The sequence below is a fragment of the Vicugna pacos genome, chromosome 3, assembly GCF_048564905.1.
Source record: "Vicugna pacos chromosome 3, VicPac4, whole genome shotgun sequence".
Taxonomy (NCBI): Eukaryota; Metazoa; Chordata; class Mammalia; order Artiodactyla; family Camelidae; genus Vicugna; species Vicugna pacos.
The window spans coordinates 97,348,247-97,360,378 of NC_132989.1; the positions used below are offsets into that span (position 1 = coordinate 97,348,247).

A 12,132-nucleotide genomic window follows, 5' to 3' on the forward strand; every position below is an offset into this window, starting at 1 on the left:
AATTTAGTAAGAATATGGATTTCTCAATGTATCTAGACATTTAGTGTTCTGTAAACTATGTGGTTGCAGCTGCTGAGACTTGAAATAAATATTCTTTACCATGAATGCTGAGGGAGGACTGTCCTGTTAGGATCTTCCCCTCACCAAAGGCAATCTAGCTGCCTGCGCCTTGTATGCCCTACAGAAGAATGTGGATGGAACATTGGAGAGGGGCACCTGCCGTGGCCCTGTGTATCCATCAGCACTGTGCTACAGGACTCAGCTACCTGGAAAGAGTATTTCCCCACCTTTGATTAACTACCTGCCTTTGAATTTCAGAAAAAGACCTGGATCTCTGTACATGAGTGAGTACAGTGATTTTTTAGCTTTCAACCTGAGTCTACCTGACACAGGCAAAAAAATGGGGCTCTGGTGTCTGGGTGAGACTATGTGAGTCATAATGGGTAAGGAAAGGCTCATAATTAACAGATTCCAGTGACTATAAATAGTTTATATTAATTTAGAAGCATCAAAACCCTAGGAAAGATATTACTATCTCTTTAAAAAAATTAGGTGATCTGTTTAAATCGCTGCACTCTTCATGGATCCACTATTCAGCATTCATAGCCCAGTCTTCAATTTTACTATGTTATTTTTGGCATTTTCAGTTTGTTATGGGTGGATGGTTGGCCCAGAGTCCCAGCTGGTCTCCAGAAGACACATATTTCCATGGGACTCTAAAGGAGCACAAAAATCAAATATGAAGATAGAAAACAATTTTAGCCACAGTTCAGCTTCCATTGCACCTGTCCTGATTTGTCGTAAACCTTAGCATGAGAACTAACACATCTTTCCCACTAGACTAACAGCATCTCTCTTTTCCAGTGTTCTGTTTCCTGTGGTGGTGGAGTGAGGATTCGCAGTGTCACATGTGCCAAGAATCATGATGAGCCTTGTGACGTGACAAGGAGACCCAATAGCCGAGCTCTCTGTGGCCTCCAGCAGTGCCCGTCTAGCCGGAGAATTCTGAAACCCAACAAAGGCACAATTTCCAATGGGAAAAAGCTACCAACACCTGACCCCTTCAAGCCCATCCCTCCAACTACGCCCACTCCCAGGATGCTGACCACACCCAGCCCTGGGATGCTGACCACACCCACCGTGCCTGGGTCTGTGAGCACAAGTACTCTGGCGATCAGCAGCCCTGGTCCTACCACAGCTTCCGAAGAAGTCGACCTGGATGGGAAACAGTGGCAGAATAGTTCAACTCAAAGTGAACCAGACTCCTATGATGTCATTTCCATTGGAAGTACTTCCCAGCCCATCGTCACTTCCCAGTCTGCGAGTATCCAGCCAAATGAAGAGAACGTTTCCAATCCAGACACCGGCCCTACCTCAGAGGGAGACCTTTTAGCCATGACAGTGAGTGGTTCTGATTTATCAACTTCCAGCAACCCTGTGACTTGGCAGGTGACTCCATTTTACAATCCCTTGACCAAAGAACCAGAAATGGAGATTCATAGTGGCTCAGGGGAAGACAGTGAACAACCTGAGAACAAAAATGAAAACAACTCTGTGACATGGACCAAGATCAGAGTAGCCGGAAATGATGTTTCAGTGGAAAGAAGTACAGACATGCCACTTGGACCTCCGCCAACGCCTTATCTTAGGGGGGCATCCTTGTGGCCACCCTTCAGCACAGTGTCAGAAGGACTGCTCGCCACCCAAAGGCCCTCCACTCTCAAAAGTGATGCACCCAGAGCTGAGGGGATGGTCACTGAAAAGCCAACTAACCCTCTGGGAGGAGATCGCCAGCCAGCATCCTCAGAAAAGTCAGTAAACCATCACCCCCCAGAACTTTCAAGCAACATGAATCTAACACAGAGTTCTGGACCAGTTTTGACTGAGGAAGATGCAACAAGTCTGATTGCTGAGGGGTTTTTGCTGAATGTCTCCAATTACAAGCCACTCTCCACAGGCCACAGTCCTGCCCAGTGGATTGTTGGAAACTGGAGTGAGGTAGGAGTTCCATTTCTTACCCATGCCTGATTCTTTATGGAAATTAGCGCAGGTATTATAGTGCAAATTTCAAAGTGGGCTTGTAGAAAACATAGTCTACTGTGGCAAAAAGGCAAGGCAGTCTGGTCCATGCCCTCACCTCCCTGTCTCCCTGTTTCCTCTCCCAAAACTCCTAAATAGAGAAAAAAAAAATCTCCAGGGAAGGAGAGCAAGTGTAGTGAGATATAGTGAAAAGAATCTGGAGCTAAATCAGGAGGCCTGGGTCAGCCAGCTGAGTGATAGTGGAGAATTCAGTCTGTCCCTCTGAGCCCACTTTTTACCTACAGAACAAGGAAGCTGGTATAGGTCATCTCTCCTCTTTAATGTCCCTTCCAGTTACAAACTAATGATCCTATAATGAGGGACACTGAAAAGATGTGAGTTCACATCTCATTCAGAAAGCCACTACTGAGACACTGATTTAAACCTGTCAACTAATCACAAATGGAATGGAAATCTAAGAAAGAATTCTTAAGAGTTCTATAGCTCACTGTATCAATGATTTCTTTTTGGATTCAGTGTTTGCTTGTATTAAAAAGTTTTATTTTGGCTCACTAAAAGGATTAGACAATAGAGAAGGAGATAAACATGAGGACAAAATGTTGGCCCCTGTTTTCAGGCTTCAGGAATTTGGCTAGATATTTGTTTTTCCATCTCTCGAACTAATTACATCCTTTGAAGCATCAAAATCACTTCTCACCCCCTTGAATTTTGAATGCACAGTATATGAACCTGTTAAAAATAATTTGACAACTCAAAAGAGGACTTTGTGGCAAAGTAATGACACGTTCAGATCATTCCATGTTTTTTAGGACAATGCATGACTCATCTCCCCAGCTAAAGAGAAGTATTAGCAGCTAATATAAAAATAACAATGTGTTTAATTTATAAAGTGTGTTCATTTCCGTATCACTTTCCTGTGTAGTCTTTTATTTTCTCCTTTTGACAGTCTGGGGAGCAGGTAGGGTCTCATTTATACCAACTTACAAATAGAGAAACTAAGATTTTTAACAGTTAAGTGACTTGTCTACAGACATGTCAGTTGCATGATGAACCTTCTGACTCCTTTCACTCTAATCTGCTGTTTCTCTAGTGAATTTTGGCACCAACTGACAACTTTGCTGTATAAAATTCTTTTGTCTGAATTAATCAATCTCGTTGGTCATGGAATTAAATATACTGGCAATAAATAGGTGAATACAAACTTCAAAAAATGTTTGTTCGTATTCGAACTATGTTTTCACATTGATTTATTTCGCTTTCTAAAGCGAAATCACATTCATTACATTTTCTGTCAGTGGAGGGGCATCTTATTATCTCCATTTGCACGTAGAGAATCCAGGTTCAGGAGGGGAAAAAAGTTTCATGCTTAGAATAATCCAGTTTGTAGAAAGAATGAGAGGGATGGGTGTTATCATTTGACTTTGATAGAAATAAGCTGTCTCAGGGGGAGGAGAGCAAGTGGTGGAGCACATGCTTAGCGTACATGAGGTCCTGGGTTCAATCCCAGTACCTCCTCTAAACAAATAAATTAAATAAATTACTCCCCAAACCAAAACAAAAACCCAAAAAGCGAAAGAAAGAGAGAAAGAGAGAAAGAGAGAAAGAGAGAAAGAAAGAAAGAAAGAAAGAGAAAGAAAGAAAGAAGAAAGAAAGAAAGAAAGAAAGAAAGAAAGAAAGAAAGAAAGAAAGAAAGAAAGAAAGAAAGAAAGAAATTGTCTTGTTGAACACATCATAATTCACCCAAAATTTGGCAACCATTGGAGCCACTGAGAGCTATTAATTCTAGGCAGATTGTCTGGAAAAGGGGAATTGGCCCAGACTGCAGAGGCTTTTAAAACTGCAAGAACATTACGAGGACAGAGTTCCCCATTTGGCCAGAGTCCCCTTCATGACAAGGCTTGGCACCTTCTGCCTTTGTGCATCGTTTGAGACAAAATGTTCAATACACAGAATTGTCGGAGAGGATCAGGATCCAGAATGAAAACCTGGGGTTTTCAGTTTCCCAATGTCCCCTGATTTTCTTTATTGTACCCATTTCTGAAGTTATTTCTTTAGGATTGTCCCTCCCTATAACGGCGTGACTGGCTTCTCAATCACTGCATCTTAGGAACCCTAGAATCCCTGCTAGTATCAATCTTCCCTTGTCCTCCTGGAAAAACCCTAATGGTTTTTCAAGTCAGTGTCATCACATCATTTCTGTCATCTCCTCTTTATTTCCTGTTAGTTTAGTTTCGGCAGTTTCCAATCTAATGGTCAGAGGCATCTGGAAAAGGTTGTTTCCAGATTTCCAGATGTCTCCCACCATTGTTTACTACAATGTTGGGGGGAGAGGGCTGCTGCCAGCATTCCATGTCTGAGAGCCAAAGATCATGAGAGTCCTGTGACACTCAGGGAGGCCCCTGATGAGGAAGTGTTACCCACCCAACATGCCAGTAGTGCCCCAGAGGTCAAGAGTGGTGGACCCTCGGTTACTACTCTTGTTAGAACACCTGCCCTTGCCGGTCTGAGCCCTTCCAGTCTCTCCCCTGCCCAGTGCTTTCCACTCATCATGCCAAGAGATGTAAGACTGCCATATTTCCCTTCCAGAAGGAATTTTCTAATCATTCCAAACTTCTGATCACAAATCTTTAATGTACTTTCATTACATATCACATCAGATGAGATCCACTCTAATATCCAACAGCCATCACAACCCGGCATAATCTAGCTTTCAACATTACTGCCTCCCACCTTGCTTCATCCAACTGAAGCTTCAGCAAATCTAAACTGCTCAGATTCCTCTAAACCGTCTGCTCCTCTCGGTCCAGTGCCTTTGTTTATGCTGTTTCCTCTGCCTGGAATTTCTTTCTCCTTCTCCTTTGTCCCTTTAAATCCTGCCTGTTCTTCAGTGTCCAGCTTTGAGCTGCTTCTTCCATAAGCCTTTCCTACTCTTTCAGATTGGAAGTAATTTCTAAAGTTACTTAGCATTTGACCTGAAAGCTCTCTCGTGGTGCCCTCCCACTTTCTGTCCTGTGTGAAGAGCTGTGCATGTCCCCCAGCGTCCCCATCATGTTCCCTCTCACTGCTTGTGAGTTCAAACATTAAAGAACTCGTATAAAAACCAAGTTAACATTGTAAACTTGACATGTAGACATAAAGCTTGAAAGCAGAAGCTCTGGGTTTGCATATTGGCTCAATCACAGACTGTACGTCCTCACTGCACCCATTTCCTTATCTATAAAATGAGGATGATGACGCTGCCCGATTCATGAAGATTGTTAGGAGATGAAAGGAACAGCTCTGTGTAAGGTGCTCAGGAGAGTGTCAGGCACGTAGGAAGCACTCGGTAAGTATTTGCTTTGATATCTGTTTGTAGAACAGAAAACTTAGGTGCTTGATGGCGTGCATAGGTGGGGATCTCATTTTGACCGAAAATCACATATCAACAAATTGCTTCATCATTCAGTCAGATCCCCTGGGCCAGTTCAATGCATGCTATGCAGTTGTGTAGATGGAAGTGACAGTATAATTTTCCACAGCCTTTCACAGCAGCTTCCACGCAATTCTGCTGCAGCCCTGCGCATCAGTTCCAGTTCTGAACACCCTGAAACCTGCTCCTTGACCTGGTAAATCAGTTGTCACAGGGTCACTAGCTGTGATGAGGGAGGTTTCTGGGACAAAGTGAAGTTGTCCCTCAGCCTTCTCAGGGTCCTCCTGTCTTCTCTGATCCCCCACTCCGAATTTTAAACTAATACAAGGGACAGTCAGTGGAATCCCATTTCACTGACTGCATTCCATGGACTTCCTCCTGTCAGCTTTACCTCTGGACCCTGACTGGCTGCCTGAATAGAAATTGTCAAAAAGGAATTAAACAAATGTCTGCTCACAACATCTGAATCTAAGAGGACTAGATTCAGAGCCCCAGAGACAACGTGTGTATTTGCAACATAAATATGGTACAAAAAGAACTATAGATAAACATCACTTGAGGTTTACCAGGTTCATCACTGGCCTGGTCATTTGGTCTCACTAACTCCTTTCCTGGGCTTGAACAAATGTCATGTTTTTCTCCATGTCATGATGTGAAATTAACATCATACTGTCTGTGTGACCTTGGGCCTGACTTCTAAACTCTCTGAGCCCCAGAGATCTGGAAATGGGACTTATAATACTGACCTTGAAGATGTGTTGTGTTTAATAGGTACCATTTTTAGAGCACTCGCTTTGTGCATGAATTACCTCTGTTGTTCTCACAGCATTTAATAGATGAGGCACTGGGTTTTCCTCTTACAAAGAAATCAGGAATCCGCAACCCTGGCTGCTTATTAGAATCACCTGGCAAGGTTTTAAAATACCCAGGCCTGAGCCCTGCCCGCAGCCGTTCCAGTTAATTTCTTTGGGGTGGGGCGCCAGCACTGGCACGTTTTTAAAGCTCTGCAGGCAGTTTTAGTGGGTAGCTGAGACTGAGGACCCCTGACTCGGGGGTGTCTTGGCGTGTGCCGGAGAAAGTGGCCCTGAGCCTCTGTCTTCTGTCTCCTCCTCCCCCGGCAGTGCTCTACCACGTGCGGGCTGGGGGCCTACTGGCGCAGCGTGCGGTGCAGCACCCACCAGGACTCAGACTGTGCCGCCCTTCAGAGGCCGGACCCGGCTAAGAGATGCCACCTCCGTCCCTGTGCCGGCTGGAAAGTGGGGAACTGGAGCAAGGTAATTTATCAGGCTCAGCGGGGATAGGGGTGGAGGGGTGCGGGAGGAACTTGCACAAGCATTTGCTAAAATAGATTTTCCTCCTCCCTTCCTGCTCTCCAACCTTCCTGCCTCCCTTCTGCCCTTTTCTTTGATAAAATGGTGGATGAGTAAATCACAGGCATTACACAATCACAGGCCTACTTCATGTTACACAATAGCCTTAGAACCAGCACGGAGTTGTTATTAACCCACGTGTTTTTATCTGCCTGTCCACCCTTACCAGATAAACTGAGGGGAAGAAAAAAGTTAAATTTGGTGTGATTAATTGCTTGTCCAGCATGCAACACTATTTCTAAATTGCTTAAATTTAGCTTTATAATTAATAATTCTACGTTATCGCATGTGTAATTAAATCATGGTTCAGCAGCTGCTCACAAGGCAAGGATAACACTGAGTCTGCCAGACTCAAAATGAAAAGAAAGCTGAAACATCAAGAAAAATTTTGGTCTTTAAAAGTCTGTTTCCTGTATGAATCTCTTTGATGTGCGATTTTGTTGTCTCTGCTAATGGGGCTGCCGTTACTTCCATTAGCGTGCTGTCTGCATGGTCCCTTGGGGAAGGCTTTAGCCGGTTTTAGGATTAGTCAGCCATGGTCCTCCTGGGCACCTATCAGGCCCAACCTGCCCGTCACCTTGGATGGGGCTAAGCCAGCCCCGGGGGGGATGCAGGGAGACTGGCGTCCCCTCTAGATGTTCGCTCCCTCAACTAGTGGAGAGGTCATGTCCCCAGACAGGCAGGACCTTGAGGTGTCTCACTGGATGTCTGTCTCTGGTTCTTCTAGCCGGCCCTCCCTGGCAGACAGGCACTCGGAACATCGTTTATCTGTGTTAGGCCCCTTTTCCCAAAGAAAGGCTCTGATCTTTGGCAAGAGAGAGAAAGTAGTGCTATTCCCTGAAAAAATTACCTTGCGTTTCTTGGCTGCCTGCCCAATCCATTTTTCTGTTTTCATACCATTTTTCTTTCAAGAATGAATGCTGGTTCTTTTTTCTTTCTCTTCCAACTCATAACAAACTCAAGATCCAAGGACTAAACACTTGGCTACAAACTCTCTCCCACATCCAGAAGAATCTCAAAAAACATTTGTATCCCTGACCTTGCCAAATGTTGACCAAGTCCTAAAGTTCCACTTCCCCATCCTGGGGATTCATTCTTTCCTTGGAAATTTCATGACTCATAAAAAGGACAGATGTGTGAACTAGCTAACACTTTAAAAAAAAAATCGATGCCAGAGGAAAATTCCAGGAATTCCAGCTGGTGTAAAACCCTGAATGGGAGATACGGAAGTCAGACCTCCCAAAGAAAGCCCTTCCCCTCCCATCTCTGGGTCTCCTCTCTGTGGTGGCTGGGAAGCTTGCAGATAGATTTATTAACCCCTGTAGCACTCCTGGTCGTCGTGTAAAAGCTGTCTCTGATACATTAACAAATTCTGCCAGAACGTGGTCATCATCACATCTAAACTCGAATCCTCAAAATGACTCCGTTCCTATCATAGGGAAAATATCTCCTCTCTCAGGATAGCAGATAAACCTTATATCAAAGACACTATAACTCCTGAAAGTCAATTGCCCTGACTTTTGTTTTTTCCTATCACTAGGGACACTTCATATATGATTTCTCTTTTTTCCTAGGGATGTTGATTTAAATGTATCTTAAATTTTGGTGATTAAGTGGACCCTTTTTTTTTTTTTTGACCACCACATTATTAACCAGTTCACATGGATGTCTGAGGCCCAAAGCACGCACTAGGGAAGATTTGAAGGCCTTCATTGTTTCATTGTTCTCTCGGGACTTTTAAACTGATGCAGAGGCAAACTCCAAATCCTAGAGTAGGAAAATAGACCCCTAGTTTTGCCTTTAAATATCCAGAGAGTTTAGATTCTGCCCACTTGATAGTTTGACTTTTCACAAACACTTTCTCAGGGAAGAATTCTAATTTCATCTTGAATCTTTCTGCATTATCCCACCGATCTCTACTCCAGATCAGGAGACACCTTAACTCTTGTGGGACTAAGGGTGTGCTGCAGCCTCACCTGAACCCACAGGTTTATCACACCTGAGGCCCCCTGGGTTACTCACCCGCTCTTCCCCCGAGCTGTGGGCACGGTCTGAATTGCAGCTGCATGCTAGCTTCTGTCTTCAGCACCACTTGATGGAGCCCTGATACAGCTGCTGTGGACTTTTTCTCATATGTGCGACAGTACAGTGGGCCTGTCCACTCAGTGCTCCACCTTTACAAATTCTAGAAGTGGCTTTTTTGAAATGGTTGACTTCCTCTTCAGGCATTCATCCGTCTGAAACAGATTCAAGGTTATAGCCCTCAGCTTTGTCCCCGAGGCACACTTGAGAAATTGTAGTTTTACAGAATTGAATCCAGGAAGCAGCACTGGGCCTGGGATCAGACACATCTGGGTTGGCAGTCCCTCTCTGTCACCAACCACCGTAGGATACTGGTCCTTTCTTCCAGCCACTTGGGAGCTTTAGTTTTCTCACCTCCGAGAAATGAACTGCATCATACTCCCTCTACTAACCTCGTAAAGTTGTACAGATCCAAAGAATGTGAACAGTGAAGACTGTTCAGTTGAAGCCTTGGGAAACTTTGATCTCTGGGTAAAGGTTTGGGCTTGTTCTTAGGCTTTTACTAACATCTGGCTTTTCCTGGGCTTGGGGCAGGAGGCCTGTGGAGAGGAGGCAGTGAAGTAAGTCCTGTCAGTCCAGCAGGTCTCCACTCCTCGTACTAAGCAGAGTGCTCCAAGTGTCCATGAACTTTGGAGGACTTGATCTACCTTGGGCCCTAGCACTCACCAAATACCACTATGTGCACAACACCGCATAAGAATTTTAGGTAAACAATTTTATTTTCCTTCAATAAAAGACCTTTATAATTCCTACTGAGGAAATGAAGGCTTAGAGGATCTAAATCACTAACATGTGATCAGTTAGTATGAATACTCTCAGTTCTAAGAAACCATCAACTGGGGGATGGGTCATCAATTTAATTACAGCTTTTCAGAAAGAAAAAAAATGACACAATAAATATGTACATAAGTTGTAAGACACATGCCAATTTCAGAACGTTAAAATTTGCATAAGAGCAAAAGTGATTCTTGTGCTGGAAGACATGCAGTAAGTGACAAGATGAGCTTGGAAAACTTTCTGTTGGGTTTGACACCAAAGCTGTGCATCCTCCACAGCCACCCCCCACCACCTCCCTGATTGAACATTTCACTTGTGCCTCCTGCAGTTTTGTAAACTGGTGATTTGACAGCCTCCTTATTTTTCTTAGAATGATAATGACTTTCCATAGTTAAGTCTGACAGCTCTTGGTGATCTCTGAAATGAATCAAAGATTTTCGCATTTTCTTGAAATGATCTGTCTTCCCACCTAGGCAATGTTGCAATTTTATTTTAGCAGTAGCTGACTGTATTACCTGTAGCTTTACTGGAAAATAAAAGTAAGTGGCCCCTTTTCTTATGGCCTTGAGTTTCATAATACTCAGTGCTACATTTTTTTTTTAGATCTGAATTTTCACAAATGAATTAAATAGGGAAAGAGCCCCTGTCTTGCTAAATACAGTCCCCAACTTTCATACATAACATGTTCCCAGAAGCGTACATTGAAATCCAGTGTGCAAAAAGTCAAAACATAGAATTGAATGTTACAGGGGAGCTTCTGTGCTCAGAAAGCAAAAATTGACCAGCTGGAATGTGGGTAATACACTCAAAATCACTGCATTTGTTTTCTCTTGATATAATTTGTTGTACATCTAAATTGTAACCCTCTCTTGACAACCCTGAGTGTTTTAGATTAAGGAATCCGTAAGAAGAGAAAAGAACAACAATTAAATGGAAACCTTTAGGGCCACAGAAAGCATGACCTAAGACCACTCTAGTTGAGGACTGATGTCCAGACCATGAGGCCCTCCATCATGGCCCCTACCATCTCGCTTTGTCCAGCCCTACCCTCTGCTCTAGCATTCTGTTGGACATGTTCCCCAGCAAGACTGGTCGTTTCCTGGCACTGTGCCTGTATATGCCATCCTCTCCACTTTGAATGTCCCCCATGCTGTTTGCCAGCCCAGTGAACTTGCACTCATCTTACATGATTTCAGCTCAAGCATTGGCTCCTCTATTCAAGCCTTCCCTGGCTTCTTTGGGTGAAATCAACCACCTCCTTTGTGCCCTCGCTAGAACCTGAACAACTTATGACATATAATCTTTATGATTTCTACTCATTATGTGGCTTTTTTCCCAGCCAAATTGGGATACAGAAGCTGGAACATAGTTAAGTGCCCAATAACAGGAAGGAAGTGAAGAGGCGATTGGGTGATGGGGACAGATGAACAGATAGGTGAATTTCAGTGATATTCGACATAGAATTTTGAGAATGAATTAATTTGATTTTAAGGATCTTATGAATCTGTTTAGCATAAATAAAGGAGAAGATAGATTCATTTCTGCATCCTGCTTTAGTCCTTGGAGAATAAGAAAGTATTCTGAAATCAAAGTAGAATACAAACCCAATGATCCCATACAGTTACACCACTCTAGAATGCTGGGAGAGTTCAATCTCCCAGTTTATCCTCCTTTTAATTCTGATGGAGAAATGGAGGCGTAGAGAGGTGTAGTGACTAATCCGCGGTCACACAGCCACTTGGTGTCAGGGTCATACCTGAATGTAATCTCTAACCTCCCAATCCCATGTTCATTAATTTCACTACATTCATCTGAACACTTGGTAGGGGTCCAACTTGGAAAGTGTATCAGGATGACTGAATAAATCAAAAAAACCAACACAAAGAAGAAATGGTTATAATTTCATTTTTCTCTGCTAGTAGCTCCTGTAAGCTAAGAGTATTTCTCATTCTAACTCAATATGGTTTGCTGATTACATCAGTTAAACTGGTGTAGTCAGTGGAAGATGGTCAGGTTTGGTCACAACTGGGCATTAGCCAGTCTTTCTGTTCTCATTAGTTTGGTTCCTGTCCTCAGTCTGGTCCATGGACTCCAGGTTAGGAAAACATGAATACAAATGACCCTTCTTTAAGGCAATAAGAAAATGAATGTAATAATTGGCATTCAGTACACAAAGGCAAAACAGTTCTCCAAGTGGAGTGACTTGATATCCCGCCACTTCCCTCTTGCTACCTGCATCAGAGGCCCTTCTGAAAATGGAGTGAAAAAGTCAGATTTAGTGAGTGTCTTCCCTTATTATTTACTTTCACATATTAATAAACGTCATTGCCCACTGAATGTGAATACACTCCTTGACAAAAGGGTGATGCTAATTTGAAAATTTTAGGAACTAACAGATTGTAGCAACAAAGGAAAAATAAGAAAATAAAACTTCATTGTATGCTTCTGTCTTGT

General features: G+C 43.3%; 1 protein-coding gene across 1 annotated transcript in view; it reads left to right on the forward strand.

Moving 5' to 3' along the window:
- The window catches only part of ADAMTS12 (ADAM metallopeptidase with thrombospondin type 1 motif 12), a 288,416-nt gene that overhangs the window by 253,051 nt on the left and 23,233 nt on the right, over nt 1-12,132 (forward strand). The window contains exons 19-20 of the mRNA XM_015235450.2: nt 865-1,998; nt 6,571-6,723. Of these exons, the coding sequence (XP_015090936.1) occupies nt 865-1,998; nt 6,571-6,723 (1,287 nt within the window). The remainder of the gene's footprint in view (nt 1-864; nt 1,999-6,570; nt 6,724-12,132) is intronic.